Here is a 21,393-nt window from a genome sequence, read left to right on the forward strand (position 1 = left end):
GGGTGGGGGACACCCCTCACCTACCTGGCTTTGTGCCCACGTGAAAGTCTTGTGATTTGACGTGAAAATTTGGGATAAGACTCACATTTGTTCCCAATAAACGGCTTCTGCTCATTTCACTGAACAGTTGTCCACTTTCATTCTTTTTCTTTCTTCCTTTTTATATCTATGCCTGCATCTTGCTTTTTTTTAATATCTATCCCTACTACAGAATCGACTTCTGCACTAGACAGAGTCCAGTCTCTTTCTTCCCTTCTATTTCTCCAGAATATTCACCGACGCTGCCCCACCTTCCAGGGACCCTCTAAATCTCTTTTGGGGGGCTAGCTCCCCATAAGTTGTACATATTTTTGGAGAACATGTGATATTTGGATACATGCAAACAATGTATGATATTATTAACTTTAGATTTTTTTAAGCAAATATGCACATTAAAAATAAAATCTAGTCCCTGCTGTCTAGGAGTTTATCCTAGATGATAACAGGATAAGTAATATGATGGAGGAATGCCAGCAAGTGAGGTTGACATCAAGGAGGGAGAACTGACTGAGGGCATTAGGATAGCCTTCAGAAAAGTGACGTTTAAGCTCCATTTTGAGGAATGAGTGGTTCTTTGTTGAGGAAAAGAAGGTATTCTAGGCTCTAGGGACTGACTGCACAAAAACAGCATGGGATCTTGCAAGGAGTGGCGTATTTTGAGTGGTCCCATCTGGATGAAATATAAAATACATATGGGTTATGATAAGATCACTAAAAGGTAGACCAAGAAGAAATATTAAAGAATTATATAGGTCACATTAAGAGAACTGTACTTCATTTAGTATGTGGTGAGGAAACATTGAATATACTTTTTAAAATTTATTGTGGTAAAATATACATAATATTTGCATTTTAACCATTTCTGAATGTACAATTTAGTGGTAACCATCATCATTACTATCTTCAGAACTTTTTCATCATCTCAAATAGAAACTCTGTACCTAATGAAAATTAACACTCCAAGCCAGGCACAGTGACTCATGTCTATAATCCCAGCACTTTGGGAGGTGGAGGAGAGAGGATTGCCTGAGCCTAGGGGTTCGAGACCAGCCTGGGCAACTTGACAAGCCCTCTTCACTACAATAAATAAATTTAAAAAATTAGTGGGGCATGGTGGCACATGCCTGTGGTTCCAGCTACTTGGAAAGCTTTGGTGGAAGTATCGCCTGAGCCCAACAGGTTGAGGTTGTGGTGGCCGTGGGCTTGCCACTGTATCCCAGTCTGGGGGACAGAATGAAACTCTAATTCAAAAGAAAAAAAAATTAACATTCTATTCCCCGTTACTCCCAGTTCCTAGTAATCATTATTCTGCTTTCTGTCTCTATGATTTTGACTATTCTAAATATTTCATATAAGTAGAATCATACTGACTTCTTTCATTTAGCATGTGTTCAAGGCTTATCCATGATATAGTGTGGATAAAATTTCCTTCTTTTTTGAGGTTGAATAATATTCCATTGTGTGTATATACCACATTTGTGTATCTGTACATCCATTGATGGACATAACACTTAAGATTTATACATAGGGGAGTGATATGTTATAAATCTGCTTTAGAAAGGTAATCCCAGAAGAAGATGAAAGGGTACTACTTGAGAATCAAAAGATGAACTTGTTTAAAAAAGTGAAAATGGCCAAATGGGTGGAAGAAGTCTAGTCAAATGAGATCAGAAGACTTTTTCCAGATTTGGGAAGAGCAGCTGCAGCACACTGGTGAGCAGGAAAGCCCCATGGAAGGGGATGAATACTAGTAAACCCGTATCATACTCAAGAGATGTATGTGTATGGGAGAGGGCCTTTCCCGTACTACAATAAAATGTTCAGCATTTGACACCTAGGATTTGGATATTTGGTAGCTTTAAGACAAGGAGGCAGCCGGGCTCGGTGGCTCAGCCTGTAATCCCGTGCCTTTGGGAGACTGAGGTGAGTGGATTGCCTAAGCCCACGGGTTCGAGACCCGCCTGGGCAACTTGGCGAGACCTCATCTCTACAATAAATCCAAAAAAAAAAAAATTAACTGGGCGTAGTAGTGTGCACCTGCAGTTCCAGCTACTTGGAAGGCTGAGGCGGAAGGATCGCCGGAGCTCAGCAGGTCGAGGCTGCGGTGGCCGGGAGCGGCCACTGCACTCCAGTCAGGGCGACAATGAGACTCCAACTCAAAAAAAAAAGACAAGGAGGCTGGCCAAGCATAGTGACTCACACTTCTAATTCCAGCACTTTGGGAAGGCCTAGGCAGGAGGATCACTTGAGCCCAGGAGTTCGAGATCAGCCTGGGCAACATAGTGAGACCTAGTCTTTCCAAAAAAATCAAAATATTAGCCAGGCATGGTGACACATGCCTGTAGTCCCAGGTACTTGGAAAGTTGAAATGGGAAGATTACCTGAGTCTAGGAGTTTGAGGATGTGGTGAACTGTGATCATGCCACTGCATTCTAGTCTGGGCAACAGAATGAGACCCTGACACAAAAAATTTATTTAAATACATAAAAAATTTAAAAAGACAAGGAGGTTGAAGATACTGATTGACAAAATATTTTAGCTTCTTGATAAGCACAAATGTACTAAGAAAAATGGTAAAGGTGTGGTTTTATTGAAATGAAGATATATTAAGGGGCCATATCAAAAAAAATTTGAAGGCAACTATGTTATATTGACCACACTTCACATTCTATACTTCATCTTGATGAAAGCAAAAAATGGTAACGTATGCTGACATAATCACAATCCTTGAGTAATAACATTGTTATCCCAGGAAGGGGTAGTCTATACTTCCCTAGCACCACATGAAAAAAATACTATGAACTGTAATGCTTAAACACTGGAGTGTAGAACACTGGGGTTAATTTACCCTCAATACCTATAATTCATAACAGCATTTATTTTGAGGCTCAAGTTATTCTCCTATTCAAGCTATATTGCTTAAATTAAATAGATGTTCACTAGAATTCCTTGTTTGTTTTTTTTTTATTTTTTTGAGTCAAAGTCTCACTTCATTGCCCAGGATGGAGTATGCAGTGGCATGCTCATGATCACGGCAGCCTTGACTTGCTGGGCTCAGGCAATCCTTCCGCCCCAGCCTTCCAAGTAACTGGAACTACAGGCACGCGCCATCATGCCTGGCTGATTTTTTTTTTTTAATTGTAGAGATGAGACCTCGCCAAGTTGCCCTGGCTGGTCTTGAATCCCTCAACTCAGGCAATGCTCTGGCCTCTGCCTCCCAAAGTGCTGGGATTACAGACACAAGCCACCACGCCCAGCTCTTTGCTTTGCTGAACTTAAGGAAAAGAATGACCAGACCACCAAGTTGGTAAGCAACATAATTCGACAATATTATTTATAAGGAAACAGTACTAAAACTCCAACATCATATCTTTACTCACTGTGTGTCACTTCTTTAAAAAGCTTTATTTTGAAACTCAAATACCTACAGTTAAAAGACTACAGAATGACGCAAAAACAGATGTTATTCTGGTTCAACCATTTGTACTGCTTAACAAAAATAAATTAGAATTTTTTTCATTATTGAATTCACATGAATAGTGTCTAAAAATATAGGTTTTTGTTTTGTTTTGAGATAAGATCTCCCTCTGTTGCCCAGGGTAGAGTGCAGTGGCATAATCATGGCTCACTGCAACCTGAACTCCTGGGCTCAAGTGATCCTCTGCTTTAGCCTTCCCAGAAGCTAGGACTAAAGGAGTGTGCTACTATTTCCCACTATGTTTTTTTGTTTTTTTGTTTTTTGTAGAGATAGGGTCTTGCTCTGTTGCTCAGACTGGTCTCGAGCTCCTAGTCTCAAGTGATCCTCCTACCTTGGCCTCCTAAAGTACTGGCATTACAAGTGTGATCTACTGTACCTGGCCAAAATACAGATTAAAAAAAATAGCTGACCAATTATTTTATGCCCACTAAAGCAAAACTTCTTCCTTGGGGGTATTCAATACAATTACCTGAATATTAAACTGGTACAACTTTATGATAATGGTTATTATATTTATTATTGTTGTTATGAAGATGTTATAAGGAAAAATTTATGCTTTTTATGATTATTTGACACCACAAATCAGAACAAGCTTTGGTTATATCAAATCTATTTTTTAATGCCAAATTATTTTGAAGACATGGAAAATATTTTTTGAAAGGAAAACTTGTTTAAAAAATAATAACAACTGGCTTTTATTAAAATGTTACTGAATGCCTAGCAATGAGAAAGAGATCTTATATACTGCTTTATTTAATTTTTGGAGGAATTCCATTAAGTAGGTCCCATTAATATCTCTATTTTACAGATGAGGAACTGATGCTGAGAAAGGTTAGGGAATCTGCCAAAGGTGATATAGCCACTAAGTGACAGAGTCATGACCAAAATCAGATGGTGTGACCTGGCAGTCTACAGCACTCTGCTCCAGAAATGGGCATGCCTCATTCAACATACAGCTGGTCCTTGAATTGCATCATTTAATTCAATGTCATTGATGAGAAAAATATTCCCAGCCAGGGCCACTGTCTGTGTGTAGTCTGCACATTCTCCCTACATCTACATGGGTTTTCTCTGAGCAATCTGGTTTCTTCCAACAATCCAAAGCTGTGCATGTGAGGTTAATAGGTGTTTCTACATTGTCACAGTGTACTCATGTGTGGACATGTGTGAGTGGTCCTGTGATGGAATGGTGTAGTGCCCAGGGCTGGTTCCCACCTTGCACCTTGAGCTGCCAGGATAAGTTCTGGCAGGACCCTGAACTGGAATAACTGGGTAAATAATTGTCTTATCTATTCTTATGAATCTTCCAGAAATGTATAACTCACATTTATTTCAATGTTTAAAATTAGACATGTTTTGGTCTCTATTTAGAAGTTTGATGATGTTTCTGTGACCAGAAATATGCTTGTTTATATAACATAGCCTAGGATAAAATTGATTTCTTTATATGTAGTTTTGCTTAAAGTCACAGTTTCTAAGAATCTGACTATCTTAAGTAAGAATTATAGTATTTATTTAAAGAGAATGCTTCTTGTCTGATTAGGGGAGAATCTGACTATCTTAAGTAAGAATTATAGTATTTATTTAAAGAGAATGCTTCTTGTCTGATTAGGGGGACAAAGTCAAGAAAATTTAACAGCAAATCTATTATTTTATGTTAATAAATTGCCAAAGCTCTCTTTTGACTATTTTTTATTCATAAAGATTCTGGCTGAATTATTTTCATTATTCTGAAAGGAAATTAAGTTCCTACCTTGACATGTTACAAAACAAAGGGTGTGATGAGTCTTTCTACCACCTGTGATTCTGAAGAGTCCTCATGTTTACCTTTCTCTCATTTTCATATTACAGAGGAATTCAGCTTTCCCTAAGACTCCTAAGTCTACAACTGAATTGGTATCTCCAGTTTTCCTCATCTGTATTAAAAAAATAGATAAAATAATAAGCACAAAATAAAATTTCAATTTGGAATACCTTCAGTAGTCTCTATGATTGTGGTCTTATAATAAACAAAAGGAAAAATTTGGCCAGTGAGCATGTATTTCAGGAGTAAAGAAAAAAACACTGGTCAGATTTGGTGGCTCATGCCTGTAATCCCAGCACTTTGAAATGGGAGGCTTGTTTCAAGACCATCCTGGGTAACATAGCGAGAACTCATCTCTATAAAAAAATTAAAAAGTTAGCCAGGTGTGGGGGCATGTGCCTGTCGTTCCAGCTATTCAAGAGACTAAGATGGAAGGAGCCCAGGAGGTCGAGGCTGTGGTAAGCCGTGATCGTGCAACTGCACTCCTGCCTGGGAAACAGAGTGAGACTCCGACTCAAAAAAAAAAAAAGAAGAAGAAGAAGAAGAAAAGAAAAAGAAAGAAGCTCCAACCTTTTTGTTTTTTGGGGGGTTGTCTATAATTTATTTTTTCTATTATTATCAAAAACATTATTCAACTTTTCTACTCAAGCACTGGAAAAAATACTAACATTTAACCCGAACAAAAATGCTTAGATGAACAGACCAGGAACAAAAATGTACATGAGTACAGAGTATATACGATATTTTCCCTCTCTTTATATAATTAAGAGAACAAATGATCTTAAGAATGATGACTTATAACTTCAGGTTTATGCTCTGATTAATGTTTTACATTCCTAGGAAGGAGAGAAAGCCTTTAAAAGGTTTTAAGCTTCAGATTAGGGTAAGAACAGAGACAAAATGCATTTAGCAAATGATAGCAAAGCACATAAACAGTACTAAACGAAGTTTAAAGAAAGCGATTCTTTAGGTCTAAGAAATGCAATTCGTGAAGGTGAGAATAGACACCCAAATTTCTCCGACTCCACCCTACTAAGGAGCAATTAGGGCAGAAACCCTTTCCGAGATGTCCAGAGGAATCATAAGAAACTCACCTCTGAATCAGGGCGCGCCAGCCCAGCTGGGAACTAGGGACTCTACCTGGGACTGAAGCTCGCCCCAGTTCGGCGCCGCCGGGAGCATCACTCGCCGTCCCACTTGCTCCTCTTGGTCGTCATCGCCGTCTTACACACCCAAGCACATACGCACCCTAGCTCGCATCTGCTGTAGAGATACCGACCGCCCCACCCGAGCAAAACCTTCGCTTCCTCTTCCCCGGGACGTAGCCCCCGAGGAGGCACTCTGGACCAAACCCAAACCAGGCTGAGGCTCCTGCACGGAGCCAGCAAGGCCCGGCGGAGGTAGCACAGGGTCAGCAAGGCGGCAGCCCCGAGGATCCCCGCCCGCCGCAGCCGCGGCAGGCGCTGGGAAAGCGCGCGCCGGTGATTCAGCGCCTTTCCGCCGCCGAGGTTGCCACGACGACGCGCGCGCACGCGCACCCACGTCCCCAGGGATGGGCGGGCGCCGGCGGCAGCACCTGCCCAGCTCCCCGCTCGCGCTCTAAGATGGGCACCCGGGCGACCCATTCCCACCCCGCAGGGGACCAAGCAGAAGCCTTTCGGGAGGAAGAGCGGCCTTCCTGCCCTATCTCCTTCTCTCACCAACCTCTTCCCTGCCACGGTGGCCCTGACGCGCTGGTAGACGAACGCTCCTTCCACGTCAATGCCGCCGGCGCCCTAACTGGATCAAAGACCCTTCGCAACTGTGTCCTCCGAGGCAGCGTCACCCGAGCTACACAAGGCCCACTCTTCCAGTGGGAGTCTCTTTAGACCCTACTCTGTTTTTCCATTGGAGCACGTGCTACTTTCTAAGAATGGGAATCTGCCCGGAGCGGCCCAGATCGACTCCAGGCTTTGCAGGTTAACGGGGTGCCCAGTGTAGTTTGACATTTACGTCTTGGGGAAGGTGATCATCTGAACCACAAGAAACTCGTGTGGCTCTTCCTTGCATTTTTTTTTAATCTATGTGAATAAAGATGCTAAAGCATTAGGGATGATAACATTGGGCAGGAAAGCCAGGGTATTCCTTGCACATCCCATCACTAGGAAGAACATAGTGCAGTGCTTAGGCCTGAGTCACACAAAACTGATGAATAAGCCCCTACCAGGCTACTCACTAGTTATGGAGGAGCCTTATACAAGATACATAATCTTGATAATCCTCAATTATAAAAATAGAGATAATAGCACTCATCCAGGAGTGGGAATTGATTGTGGGAATTAAATGAGATAATGCACGGTCAAAGAGTAGAAATCTGTCCACTACTGAAAGAGTGAAAACCAGGTTGGACTAAAATGAAAAAAGTGGATCTCCCCATGATCAGGTGGGAGAGGATAAACACAAGTAAGACCAGAAGAAAATTAATAGGAAACTGTTTCTTCTAAAATCACACAGTTTCTACAAAATAACTCCTCCGTTGAGTGACTGCTTTTTTTTTTTTTTTAACACCACGGATGCCTCTTTTGCTTTGCTATTCCCACCCATAACTGGGGATACCCAATTGCTAAACTGCTTTCAATCCCTAGCTAATCCCGCTTCTCTCAGCCTGCATCTGAAACAGCAATCAACCAGAGTCCAGCCCCAATTCCAAGACTGAAGCCAAACCTTACAAAAGACACTTCCCCCTTTCTCTTCTCACATAGCATTTTACAGTACCTGTAGTGTACCCTCTCTGGATGTATTAAGCCAATGAATCTGATTTGGTCAGATTAGCCTTTAAATATTTTTAACACACTCATATATATATGAGTATAAACTATATATATATGCTTAGCTCAGAATGTTAAACATCTTTTTTAACTCAGAACCACAATGAATATCTACATTTATTTTTACTTATTTAGAACAAGGGCCTCAGTCTGTCACCCAGGTTAGAGTGCAGTGGCATGATCATAGCTTACTCCAACCTCGGACTCCTGGCCTCAAATGAGCCTCCTGCATCAGCCTCCCAAATAGGTGGAACTACAGGTACACAATAGCTACCATGCCTATTTTTATTTTTTGTAGAGACAGATCTTGCTATGTTGCCCAGGCTGGTCTCGAACTGCTTACCTCAAGAGATCCTCCTACCTAGGGCTTCCAAAGCACTGTATTACAGGTATAAGCCACAGCATCTATTTTTATTCATAACAAATTATTATAGCACTGTCTGAAAATGTTAGCCTGCCTCCCTAGGACACATATGCGGAGCCACTACCTTTCCCTTCTATTCATCATTCAATGGAAAGTCATTGAGGTCCTGCTACTTGCCAGACATTACAGTAGGTAGTAAGGATAAAATGATGTATCCTTAGTATAACTTTTGATGTTGGTCTTGCTTATGCTGTTGGTTGGGACATTTGCACAATAAAAAAAAAATTCTTATTTTTGGAAAGCAGGATTTATTGAGAACAGAAAAGCTCTCAGAGTGGGAGGGGACCTGAGGGGGTTGCCCTATCTTATTTTTAAGGTGGGAGAAACAGGTTTAGCAAGACTAAAGTACATTTCACATCAGTGGCAAAAATGATACGTAACATAATAAAACTGCTGCCTCGTTGAAATATGACTCTAAGTTGGAATTCTGTGAAGGAAGTTAAAGTAAGCCAAGAAAACTCAAGATATTGCAAATTAGGTTCTTAATTCTGTTTGAAAACTCTTGCTCATGAAAGTAGACTAAGTGGTATTCCTATTCACTTTTTTTAGATTTTTGTCATTATAAGCAATTTACAAAAAGGTATTTGATGTGGATGCTATGAGTTACATAAAGAAACTGAAACTTTCATGATTGCAAATGCTTGATAATCCTTCAATATACCACAATATATATTTTTTTATATTTAGACTTTCATCTCCCTAGATTTTTTTTAGTAATCTGATGTGAGTTTCTTCTAACATAATTCTTCCAAATGAATAAGCAATTTATGCCAGAACAATATTTTCCCCACGGAAATGAACTACTGAGTTGCCTACATAATATATGCTATTAAAATGTTAACATCAATTCTCACCTTTTATTTTCAATCGTTAAATTATGATTAACATATAAACCATTTTTCCACTGTCACTACAAAGGAAATGTTATATATAAATTCAATTTATCTTTTAGGTTTTTTTAATTTTGGCACTCCTGATAAAAATAAGATTCTGTCACTTCTAATTATTTCCACTGGTGTTTTTTTTAATATATATATATACTAAGGAAATAAATATAATTTTGGTAATTTTTAGTAGGGTGAGAAGCAACATGGAAAGTTGCTTTCTTCCACACAAAGGAAGCAGCAGCAGTGGAGCCAGATACAGGAAGTATACACAATTTTAATCCCATCACGGAAACAAAAACATGCAAAAACAAACTATAAACAAGTAAAATTCTTTATTTAAAGTACATTTCTCTTGTGGGAAAAGTTGTTTTCTTTAAAGCATATTTAGAAGCACTCTGTATTCACTTCCTGTAAATTATTTCCATTTTACAAGTAGCAAAACTAAAAGGCTATTTCTCTTTACACATTTCTCTTACAAAAAAATCCCATGGTGCTAAAAGACTGACTTTTATCATTATCAAGCCTAACTTTGCCTCTGTTGGCAACATAACTACAAACATAAATCAAAAAAGAGTTAAAAATAATTTTAAATCATAAGGTTGCATCGGTAACTTACCAATTACATTCAGTCAACTGACAAAAATCAAGGCTGATGTAGAGTAGCTGCCATCTACTTAACGGCAGACAATCATGGCTTTCTCATTTTAGATGATCTGAACTTGTGAAATATAATTAAAAGATCCAGTCCCAAAGACTCAGTAATGTCTTCCTTTTTATTCTGAAGACTTATTTAAAATATTAACTATTTAGATGCTCATTGAAGTATAAAGGTGAGCCTGAGATAATGTGGCCCCTGCCTGGAATCCAGCTGGCAGCTATAAGCACTGTTAAAAACTGTCAGGCTTTGTGTCCTTTTTATTCCTCTTTAATTCTGAGGATACAATCACAAAATAAAACTGTAGTTGAGTTTTTCTGTCACAATGATCTAGTATTCCTCCATATTAAACCTGCCTTTTCAAAAGGTAGAAATATTTCCAGAATAAAGCTACTCAGAAACTCTTTATTTCTAAAGTATTTTATAATATTATATCTAAGTTGCACAGGAGGCCCCAATGATCACTAGGAAATCTACCACAGTCCAGTTTTTCTAACCCAAGAAGGTCCAAACTTCGGGGAATAATGTGTCCCTCTTCTGCTGCTGCTCTGAAAAATATTCGATCAAAACGAAGCTTACAAGTAGCACTTATTCCAAGGTTAGAGTTCATTTGTGTATCCCAAGTATACTGGCAATGCTTAGGTTTTCCCAGAAACTCCCAGACATCCAAAATGTTGTTGGGTAAACCACCACATTTGGTAACCTGAAAAGAAAAATAATATTCTATAAGATACACATAGCCTTTTTTCCTCTAATTTAAGAAATTACCTTGTCTTTCCTATTACCATGTCCATTTACAATATTTCAAACCAGAATCTCAGAATTTATTAATGCACAAAAGCAAAATAACTAGATATATTATTAAAAATATTATGCTGCATGATAATATGAAGGAGGACCCAAAAAAATCTGGAATTGTCTTTTGGAGGGTGGGCCCCTTATAGTACACTGGAAACTTGTTCCTTGGGATCAAATAGTCAACTATAGTTTTTATCTGGAAGTTCTGAGAAGGTTGCATCATGATTTGTAGAAGAAACATTCCGAGTTGTGGCAAAGAGTTGACTGGCTCTTCCACCATGACAACACACTTGCCCACAATGCACTGAGTGTTCAGCAGTTTTTGACCAAAAAAGGCATGCCCCCCTACACCCGGTTCCCCCATCCTCATTCACCAGATGCGACTTTTTTGTTTCCCTATCTGATTTTTTTTGAAAAAAGTCCTCAAAGGGAAATGGTTTGCCAATATGAAAGAGGTGAAATAAAAAACACCAGAAGCACTAAAAAACATCAAAACTTAAGAGCCCAAAAACTGTTTTGAGCAGTGGAAAAAGCATCTCAATGAGTATATTGCATCAAACAGAGAACACTTTGAAGGTGACTGAAATTTAAACATGTAAGAATAAATACACAAGTTTTTATAAATAAATTCCATTTTTTTTAGATCCCCCTTGTAAATAGGTAATATAAAAATATCAGGTTAGCTAGAGAGGTCTGAATTTGTCCCTTCTCTTCTGCCAGAAATAGTTCCTAACTTTAGACAAAACTCAGGAAACTGAACATTCATGGCCTGTTACTGCTGTTAGTAGTTTATTAGTTTTTGAGACAGGGTCTCACTCTGTCATTCAGGTTGCAGTGCAGTAGAACTATCACAGCTTATTGCAGTCTTGACTTCCTGGGCGCAGGCGATCCTTCTGCCTCAGTCTCCCAAGTGGCTGGGACCACAGGCGCATACCACCATGCCTGGCTACTTTTTTTATTTTTATAGAGATGAGGTCTCACTATGTTGCCTAAGCTGGTCTCAAACTTTTGGGCTCAAGCAATCCTTTTGCCTTCACCTCCCAAAGTGCTGGGATTACAGTGTAAGCCACTGCACCTGGCAACTGTTAGTAGTTTTTTCAAAACTGAACTCAAGTGAAAAGAAGGCAAAACTACCATTCTACTTTAGTCTACAAATTTATAGGTATAGCATGTATATGATCCAATGTCAACTGCCTTGTTTTATTTGAAGTTTACTAGTCATGTTAATTATTTCTTCTCCATTCACACTCCAGAATTATTTTTTTAAAACTGTGTGGCAAAATATAAACATGAAATTTATTATTTTAATCATTTTTAAACATACAGTTATATGATAGTAAGTATATTCACATTGTTGTGCGACCATCACCATCATCCACCTTCAGAACTTCTTCATCTATCCCCATTGAAATTCTGTATCCATTAAACACGAATTCACCATTCCTTTATACCGCCATTTCCTAGCAACCACCATTCTACTTTCTGTCTTTATGATTTCATTAAGTTTAGCAAATTCATAAGAGGAATCATGTATTTTTTTCCTTTGATTGGCTTCATTCACTTAGCATAACAAGATTCATTCATGTTGTAGCATGTGTCAACAGTGTCTTCCTTTTTAAGGCTGAATAATATTCCACTGTATGTATATACATATTTTGTTTATCTATTCACCTATCAATGGTACTTGGGTTGCTTCTACCTTTTGGTTATTGTGAATGCCACTGTGAACACGCATGAGTATCCAAATATCTGTTCAAGTCCCTGCTTTCAATTCTTTTGGGTAAATAACTAGAAGAGGAATTGCTGTGTCATATAGTAATTCTGTATTTAATTTTTTGAGGTACTGAAAAATCCCAGTGTGTCTCAACTGAACTAAGGGCAAAGAAAGAAACTTTGCCTCAGATTTAAAGACCTGTGCATGGTGGTGACAGGAAAAGGGGGGTAAAGAAGGTTGACAAAAAGCAAAAAAAAATCTCAGAAGGAGAACTAGCAACAACTATTGTGATCAAATCTTTTCACCCTGTAACTAAGAATACTGCAAAGACAATATTTAAAACTCTAATTTTCTCTATACCTCTCTTGTTAAGCAAATATATACATAATTTTCTGTCATCTACTTCTCATGTATATTTTTGTTTTCTTCCAATACTGTGAAAGCTCCTCCTGCCCCTAGGCATACAGCACAGGCTAAACAAATTGTTTGCTGAATTGCATTTGTAAGGTCACTTAGACATTTTGAGTGACTAAAGGTCCTAGTTTTAACAACTTTGATCAAAAGAACCAAAATTAGTTTCCGTAGCAACAATGTGTCCACAAATGTTGAACTGATATTGTCACTCACCTCTAGATCCCTTAAATTTGTATCTCCTGCAAATATAACTGTAGCTGACTCTGGAGCCTCTTGTATTTTCTTTAATACCATTTTTAACTGATTCATTCGTTCCTCAGCATGCCCTCTGGTGCTCTCCAAATGGGAAGTCATAAGGTAAAGTTCATTTTCTGATACACTCACCTGCAACAGGACAAGTAATTACAGTCATTAAAATTGCCCACTGACTAATAACACTGAACTTTGATAATGGAATCAGCCAATTATTTTAGATTGTTCTGTTAAGTGGTATATAGCTACTAAACTGAAGCTGTATAATCAAATCCCTCTGGATCAAAAGAAGTAAGAAGTGCTAACCCTGTCCCCAAAGAGGACTGCTTAGTAGGCATGACCTACCCCAGAGGTCATCTTCACCGTGAGTCCACCCCCAATGGCCCAGGCTATCCATCAGTGGCTCACTCCCATCAGTGGCTCACTCCCATGCATCCTGAACAGACTGCTTTAAAGCCCCTCAGACTAAATTAAAAGCACAATTATCTCCCTCCTACAAAGAAGTCATCCGCAAAGCAGAGAACCAGAGATGGTTCTTCTTTATTGCTATACTATTAAGAGTCTGGTACACGGGTACTCAAAAAATGTCAAGTAATTGAATGAATGAGAATCATTTTCCATTTGCATTTGACACCAACAATGTACAATCTGTTATCATACTAAGTGCCTGCAGGATCAAGCCCAATTCTTTCAGACCAGGCATTCATGCTCTTCTATAATCTGGACCCTACCTACTTCTCAACTTCCTGTCACACTTCACTCTTCATGCCCTCTGCATCAAACTGAATAGAATGGTCACTCATACCCATACACACACACCACTTGTAACTTGCAAATATTTGCTCATGGTGGTTTTTCCACCTGGACTCTTCTTCATGTCTACATCTTACGTATTTTTCAGGGCCCAATTCAAATACCAGCTTCTTCATGAACCCTCATTAAACAATCTAGCTAAAAATCATCTCTCCTTTCTCTAAGCTTCTACAGAATATCACTTATGCCTCTCCTGTGACACTTACTCCTTTCCTATGTTTCAGTTACTACATAAAAAAATCTCCCTTACTAATCTATCAACTGCATAAGAGCAAAATCTATTTGATTCATCTTTGCAATTTTCATAGAATACAACATAGTACCTGTAAAAAGCAGAAAATAAAAACATTACTTTAGAAAGCAAATGTGGAATGTCAGCAGTCTCAAATATTCTTAGGAAAACAACAGAATTGAGAATTATATTTTTACAAGTCTGTCTATATTTAAAATTAATGTAAAAACTTAATTTCACAAAGTTATTTAAGAATCTACATGTAAGAAACAAATTTTTCCTCTCAAGGCAATGGTTTTAACAAGGACACCATGAAACTACAAAAATATCTATCTATTCCTTTTTTTTTTTAAGTCAATTTTTGAAAATTACTTACATGCACACATAAAAGGTTTCTCATCATTTTGGTACTTGGAAAAGGAATAACCTCTTGGCTTTTTAATTTCACTCTCGATTTCTTCAACATTATAGCTGTGAAATATCCTTCTTTACAACCTTCAAATGTTTGTGGAAAAGAATGTAGGATGAGAAGGTCATCAAGGGTATTTTCAGTTTACCACAAGTTCCCTGTTGAAGATCTTATAACAAATAGGTAGCATACTTAAATGGATCTAAATCTCTTAACGTAAACTACTGTTTCAAAATAGTTCATGATGGCCAATCAAACCTTTCATGTCTACCTGCTCCCTCCCAAAATTTAGCTGGAAGCATAGAAGAAATAAAAATAACAAGTGCCAAAAAGACAGCCAATGCTGCCAATATCAAATAAGAAAATGTGAGAGACACAGAGAAGATGAGACTTAAATTAAGGCAAACTGATATCCACTTACTTCTTTTCATACTGGAAGTGCCAGAAAAACTATAGTAAATGAATGAAAAATGTAGAAAAATACAGACCTGTAAGAACAGAGAATATGAACAGAGGGGGCCGTGAATAAAAACTTCCAGTAGTTTTTCAGATAATAGATGGAGAAGTAGTAACTGGTTTATCAGAACAGAAGGAAATCCCTTGAGTAACGGCTGCAAAACTCATGGACGGGAGCAAGCAGATTTGTCCCACCAAAGCCCGGAAACACTTAGTACTCAAACACAAAGGTACCTTACATAAAGGTAGGTGCTGAGCTAAGAACAGGAGGGACAGTCTAGATATGGGGTTTAACACCTCCCAGGTATCTTCCTCAACTCCTCACAGTCAAGTGTTAACCTCTTTACTAACAAACTACAGATTTATGGAGAAACAATTTTAGAGTCTCCAGATAAAGCCACCCAGTACTGGGAGGAGCATGTGTTAGGAGAGGGCTGATAGACGAATGGGTTGAACAAAGATTAGGTCAAAGTGTGCCTACTCAGCTCCCTTCCTGACTTGCTTCCAGCGAGTAGGCAAAACAAGCACACCACCCCAACCCAACATCCAGAAGACAGAAAGCTAAAGAATTCTTTTTTAGAGAAACTGAACAGCCTCAAAGGCTACACAATGTGGGTTTCCCCCAAATAAACAAGCAATTTGCTCCACAATTAATTCTTCGTCCACTAGTAGTAGGGCACCAAGGTAAGGTGTACTACACCTAGCCTGCTCAGGCATACTAAGTGGTAATCAGCTTTTTTCTTTTTCTTTTTTTTTTTTTTGAGGGTTTTACTCTGCCACACAAGATGGAGTGAAGTGGCATGATCATGACACAGCAGCCTTGAACTCCTGGGCTCAAGCAATAGCTGGGACTACAGGCATGAGCCACCATGACCAGCTAGAGATGGGATCTCACTGTTGCCTGGGCTATTCTTGAACTCCTAGGCTCAGGCAATCCTCCCAACTTGGCCTCCCAAAGTGCTGGAATTACAGGTACAAGACACTGCACCTGGCTGAAAATCAGCATTTAAATGTGAACCAAGAGCCAAGGATCCCTACAGATTTAAGGAACAAGTCTAACAAGACATAACACACACAGACACACACACAGACACACACACACACACACACACACACACACACACCCCCACACACACCAATCACATAACTGAAACAAAAAGAAGGAAATAAAGCAATGCAGAGAAAGAGATTAAAATCTAAAGCTAACAAAAACGATACTGTATCCATAAACCAAGAAAAGGATACCATGAAAAAGACATTTGATGAACAGAGGTCTAGAAAATTAAAATAATATCTAAAAGTCAAAACTATTGCCAAGAAAGTAGAAACAGTCAAAGAGCTAGGAAAACAAGAGACAGATACAAAAATTCAAGGATCAACTCAGGATGTCTGCCATTTAACAGAGGGATTCCAGAAAAAGGAAAAGGGTTTAAAAAAATTATAAGGAAGGGAGGAAGGAAAGGGAGGAAAAGAGGAAAGAAAGAGAAGTGAGGAAGGTAAAAGAGAAAAGAATGAAAGAACAGGTGGAAGGGAGTGAGAGTAAAGGATTTTCCAGAACTAAGGTTTTCCAGACAATCCAGATTAAAAGTTTCCACAAGCATTCGGCACAATAAATTTTTAAGAGATACAAAGAACACAAGGGTTAAAAAGAAGACCCTCAGAGCTATCAGAGAGAAAAAAGAAAAGAACAGCAACTAGCATGACATCAGCCTTATCATCACCAATAATGGAAACCAAAAGATACTGAAGCAACGCCTTCAAATTTTTAAGGGAAAATGCCTTTCTACCCAGAAATCTGTGTCTAGTCAAATTATCAACCTACTATGAGGCTAAAACACAAGCATTCTCAAATATGCAAGGATTCAAAAACTTCACTACCCATGTACTACTTAGAAAGTTATTACAAAATGTACTCCAATAAAATGAGGAAGAAAACCGAGGAGGAGGATTCAGACAACAAGAAACCCAGGAAGACTCCCCAATAGAAAACAGAAAGTCCCACAAAGAAGAGACGCACACAGACTAAAAACTCTCTCCTTAACAAATAGGGATTAAAGAGAACATTGAAAATTTAAAATTACATACTATATAAAAGTGAAAATCAAAATACTATGCGACTGATTCTAGAACACGAATTTGAACTGCAAGGGTCCACTTAATCACAGATTATTTTCAATAAAGAGTCAGCCCTCTGTATCTGTGGATTCTGCATCTGCAACCAAATGCAGATTGAAAATACAGTAATCACAGGATGTGAAACCTGTGGATAGGGAGTGCTGACTTTTCATACAAGTGGGTTCCACAGGGAAGACTGAGGGACCTGACTACAAGCAGATTTTGGTGTCTGTTGATGGGTCCTAGAACCAATTCTCTGAGGATACCGAGGAACAACTGTATATGAAAACCATGAGATTTGGCTAAAGTGGTACTTTAAATGTATTTAGCAAAATCAAAGTAGATGGAATATTAAAAAAATTAAATTACTCACAGCAAAAAGCTATAAAAAGAACAACAAAATAAAAAGGGATGAATGATATAAAAATTCTTTGTAAAAGCATAACCATAATGATTATCACACTTAAAACCTTTAACAATTGAATTTCACCAAATGTCTCAAAATTTAATAATTTCTATTTCCCCCCAAAATCATCCATTTCAAACACTTTTTCAGCTGTGTAAAATATTCTCCTATAATTATTTTAGTATCCTGTGTCTTATTTTTCTCTAAGTTATCTATTCGTGCTTTTTTCTTCTCTATGTTCCAACAGGCTAACTTTGATTTATCTCATTGATCTGTTTTTCAAAGAAAAAAGACAAATTAAAATAACAGGAAGAGTGTTACCTGTAATCATCTCATAATTACTTGCTCTCTTCTTCAGGTAGCTATAATATGGGGGAATAACTTCCTGTAGAAATATCACGTCTGGGCTGTACCTAATTAAAAACATCAATTTATGATAAGCACTAGGAATGCCATTTCATTTTCAACTGTCGAGATGAAGGAAATTCTATGACATAACAAAAACACAAAACTATTACCCTCCAGGGCACCTAATATTCAATGTTTATACTGATCTTTGATAACTCTAAAAGGAGAAAGATCTGTGCTATTTAACAAATAGTACTATGAGGGTCACCTTAAAAAGGAACCGGTATGACTGACAATAGAAACCACCATATTCAGAGCCTACAAATGGTCCTACACTCTAATAAATGCTTTCAATGTTATCTCTTTTGCTCCTCCTAAAGCACTTATATTATCCAAAATGAAGAAAACTGAGCTCCAGATATTTTAAGTGGTTTGCCTAAGGTCACAGAGCTAGTATCAAGCAGAAACCGATCTTTTTGGTAATCCTGACGTCACAGCAGTAATCGTACACAAAGTTTAATAAGAAAACAGTATGCAAGAGCTTCCAATAAAAATTAGTGTTCCCTCTCCACCCAGCCTGCCATTCTGCTCTCAGAGGCAATCACCTCAATTCTTTCAGAAGTTTCTTCCCAGAGCAGGACTTTGAACCCAGGTCTAATTCTAAAGTCAATAATCTTGAACAATTACTTTGTAGATAAATAATGCACATTGCCACCACAATATTAAACATAAGTGAAAATACTTACAAAGCTAAGTAGGAACACACCCCTCGAGCCCTCTCTTGCAGATTGTTTAGATCCAATCCATCAATATTCCAGGTAATGAAAGAGAACATGCTGCCATCTTCTTGCTGAGTATTTTCAGATGTGCTGCTTTTAGAACTAGTGGAATCAGTTGCGTCTTCACTAGTTAGGTCAACACTAGCAAGATCATAATAAAACACGGCTTCACAAATAATCTATAAAATGACTAATTCAAAAACTATTTTGTATCGTAGCCTTCATTTTACAGACAATTAAACTACATTTAAGCACTTTAAACACTTAATTTAAGTACCTATCCAGCACACACACCTTTTTTCCAAAATTTTAAGATGCCTGCCTATAACTCAATCCATCTCACAAAATTGTAAACACACTCCTATTCTCCTCAACGGAAAACAGTCTGAAAATCCCACCAATGGGTGGACTACATGGGGTGACGTTATAGGGAAAGCATGATGGTAGCATTAATATTTGTGGCTAATAGTTACTGAGCTCTACTGTGGCCTAGAACACTATTTCATGTGTTTAACATCTATTAGCTCATTGAATCCCTACAGCAGCCCAAGGTAGTGCTATTACTATCCCCACTCTACAGATAAAGAAATCCAGGCAGAGAAAGATTTTAATTACTAAATGGCACAGGTGGATTTAGAACCTTTGCATTTTGGCTCTAGAGTCCATGCTCTTATTCACTCTGTTGTCCTTTCCTCCTCTAGCTTCATTGTAATCCAATTTCATATTGTAATTCGATATTGTAATTTTTGCCACACCTACCATATTTAATGTGAGTAGAAAAACTAGACAACTTTAATAAATACTTCCATTCAGAAAAATGGAAAAAGAAATAAACTCCAAAATGGTGTTGTAAAGAAAGACAAAGGGACCTGAAAGGGTCTAGCAAACTTTAGGGACACGATTTGTTGACTTCCTTCCTCAGCAGAGGAGTAAGTGCTTTAGTCTAGTATATCTGTTGCCTTAGGTCCTCTGTTCTAGCCACTGCTCCCCAACCCTGAATCACCTGAGAATCTTGTAAAAATGCAGATTCTGATTCAGTTGGTCTGGGATGGGGCCTAAGATTATTTCTCTATGTCTAACAAACTCCCAAGTGCTGTTGGTTCTGAGGCCACATTGAGTAATAAACCTCTGGGACATGGGTTTTCAATGCTGACTCCACATTAGAATCACCTGAACAGCTTTTTTAAAAAAAGAAAAGTCTGTGACGGATAAAGAGCCTCCAGTCCAGTCTAATTAAATTAGAATCTCTGAGCATTTTAAAGAATTCTCCAGGTAATTCTAATATGCAGGTAAGATTCAGTATGGCTGTTTTAAGAGAATTTTTCTTCTCTCCTCAGAGACACTAAAGATTGATTCCAACGTAGGGAGAATCATTTTGGTGTTCAATTTTAATGTTTGCTTGAGAGAACCGTAATAGAGTATACCATAAACTTAGGTTAAGAGCATGCTATAACCCAAAAAATATGTAATTGGCTTGTGGACAATAGCACAGCCATTTTCGTTTTCTGCTTTAAAACATAACCTGTAGCTGTTAAAGTTTCAGTTATGGGAAAAACTGCAAAGCTCCAATTCAAGCTTTAACCCCTTCCCTTGACCCACTCTCCCCTTAGCAATAACCAATCAGGGGCCAGGGGAAAATCACCCAAAGTTTCCAAATATCTCTGCAACTTCCCCAGCTAGTGGGCCAAGGTCAGCCCGAGTCAAGCTAGCCAATCCTCCACGACTGAGCTGACCACCAGAGGTTACTACCCAATTAAATGGTAACAAGACTAGAAAGTCCCCCCAAACTCCTCCTCCCTTTGTGTAAAAACATAAAAGGTATCTGCTTAAGGAAGTCAGGGCCTCTGGGTGTACACCACTGCGAAGGTTGTCAACAGAGGTCCGGGCTCGAGCTTGCAAATAAAGACCCTCTTGAACTTTCATTGGAATTGGCTCTTGGTGGTCTCTCGGATTGAACATTCGACCACTACATGCTGATATCCTGGGAATTGAAGAACTGAAAGAACTGAGACTCCTACCCCACTTGTTTAAGAACGCCAAAGTCCTTGCTCAGCAGGTTTTAGTTTTTCTGGTCATAAAATCTTCCTATTAATTACCTTTTTTCTTTTACTTTCATTTTTGCTAAAGCCAACATCAAAAATCTCAAGTCATGCTCCATAAATACACAGGCTTTAGAAACACCCCCAATCTTGCCCCTTCCCCATTTTTCTCTCCTCAGTGAACTAAATTTTAAAACTCACTCTCATTGGTATTTGAACTGAATTCGAATAGACAATGGACCACAGCGCAATCAACCACTTCGCTTGTTTTTTGCCAATTTCACATTCTGGGGTAGGGGACTCCTAAAAGCCATGATACCATTACTCAGCTTGATCCACACCTTTTCTGAGGACCTATTTCAGGAAATCTATTTACTTGGTTACAGTCTATCGGTTACAATTCAGTTTTCTGCAGCGTGCCAGGAGACGAACCTGGAAAGAGAAGCATCCGCCCGGCAGCCGGGGCGCGACTCCCTGCGGGGCACGTCGCCTCTGGCTCAACATCGCCCGCCCGCCCAGCCAAG

The 21,393-nt window shown here is 38.7% G+C and overlaps 1 protein-coding gene across 3 annotated transcripts in view; it reads right to left on the reverse strand.

Annotated features, from left to right (window-relative positions):
• Nucleotides 1-9,695: 9,695 nt before the first annotated feature.
• The window catches only part of TDP2 (tyrosyl-DNA phosphodiesterase 2), an 18,981-nt gene continuing 7,283 nt past the window's right edge, over nucleotides 9,696-21,393 (reverse strand). For 2 of the 3 annotated variants that reach the window (XM_021713065.1, XM_008059385.2), the window contains 5 exons: nucleotides 18,798-18,971; nucleotides 18,025-18,116; nucleotides 14,694-14,812; nucleotides 13,234-13,404; nucleotides 10,362-10,797 (listed from right to left, as the gene is read on the reverse strand). In XM_021713065.1, the coding sequence (XP_021568740.1) occupies nucleotides 10,516-10,797; nucleotides 13,234-13,404; nucleotides 14,694-14,812; nucleotides 18,025-18,116; nucleotides 18,798-18,971 (838 nt within the window). In that variant the 3' untranslated portion in view covers nucleotides 10,362-10,515. Of the gene's footprint in view, nucleotides 10,798-13,233; nucleotides 13,405-14,693; nucleotides 14,813-18,024; nucleotides 18,117-18,797; nucleotides 18,972-21,393 lie in introns of all 3 variants that reach the window. The other variant, XM_021713064.1, reaches the window with a different exon arrangement.

The sequence above is a fragment of the Carlito syrichta genome, unplaced genomic scaffold (assembly GCF_000164805.1).
Source record: "Carlito syrichta isolate Samal-C Ts95f unplaced genomic scaffold, Tarsius_syrichta-2.0.1 Scaffold304018, whole genome shotgun sequence".
NCBI lineage: Eukaryota > Metazoa > Chordata > Mammalia > Primates > Tarsiidae > Carlito > Carlito syrichta.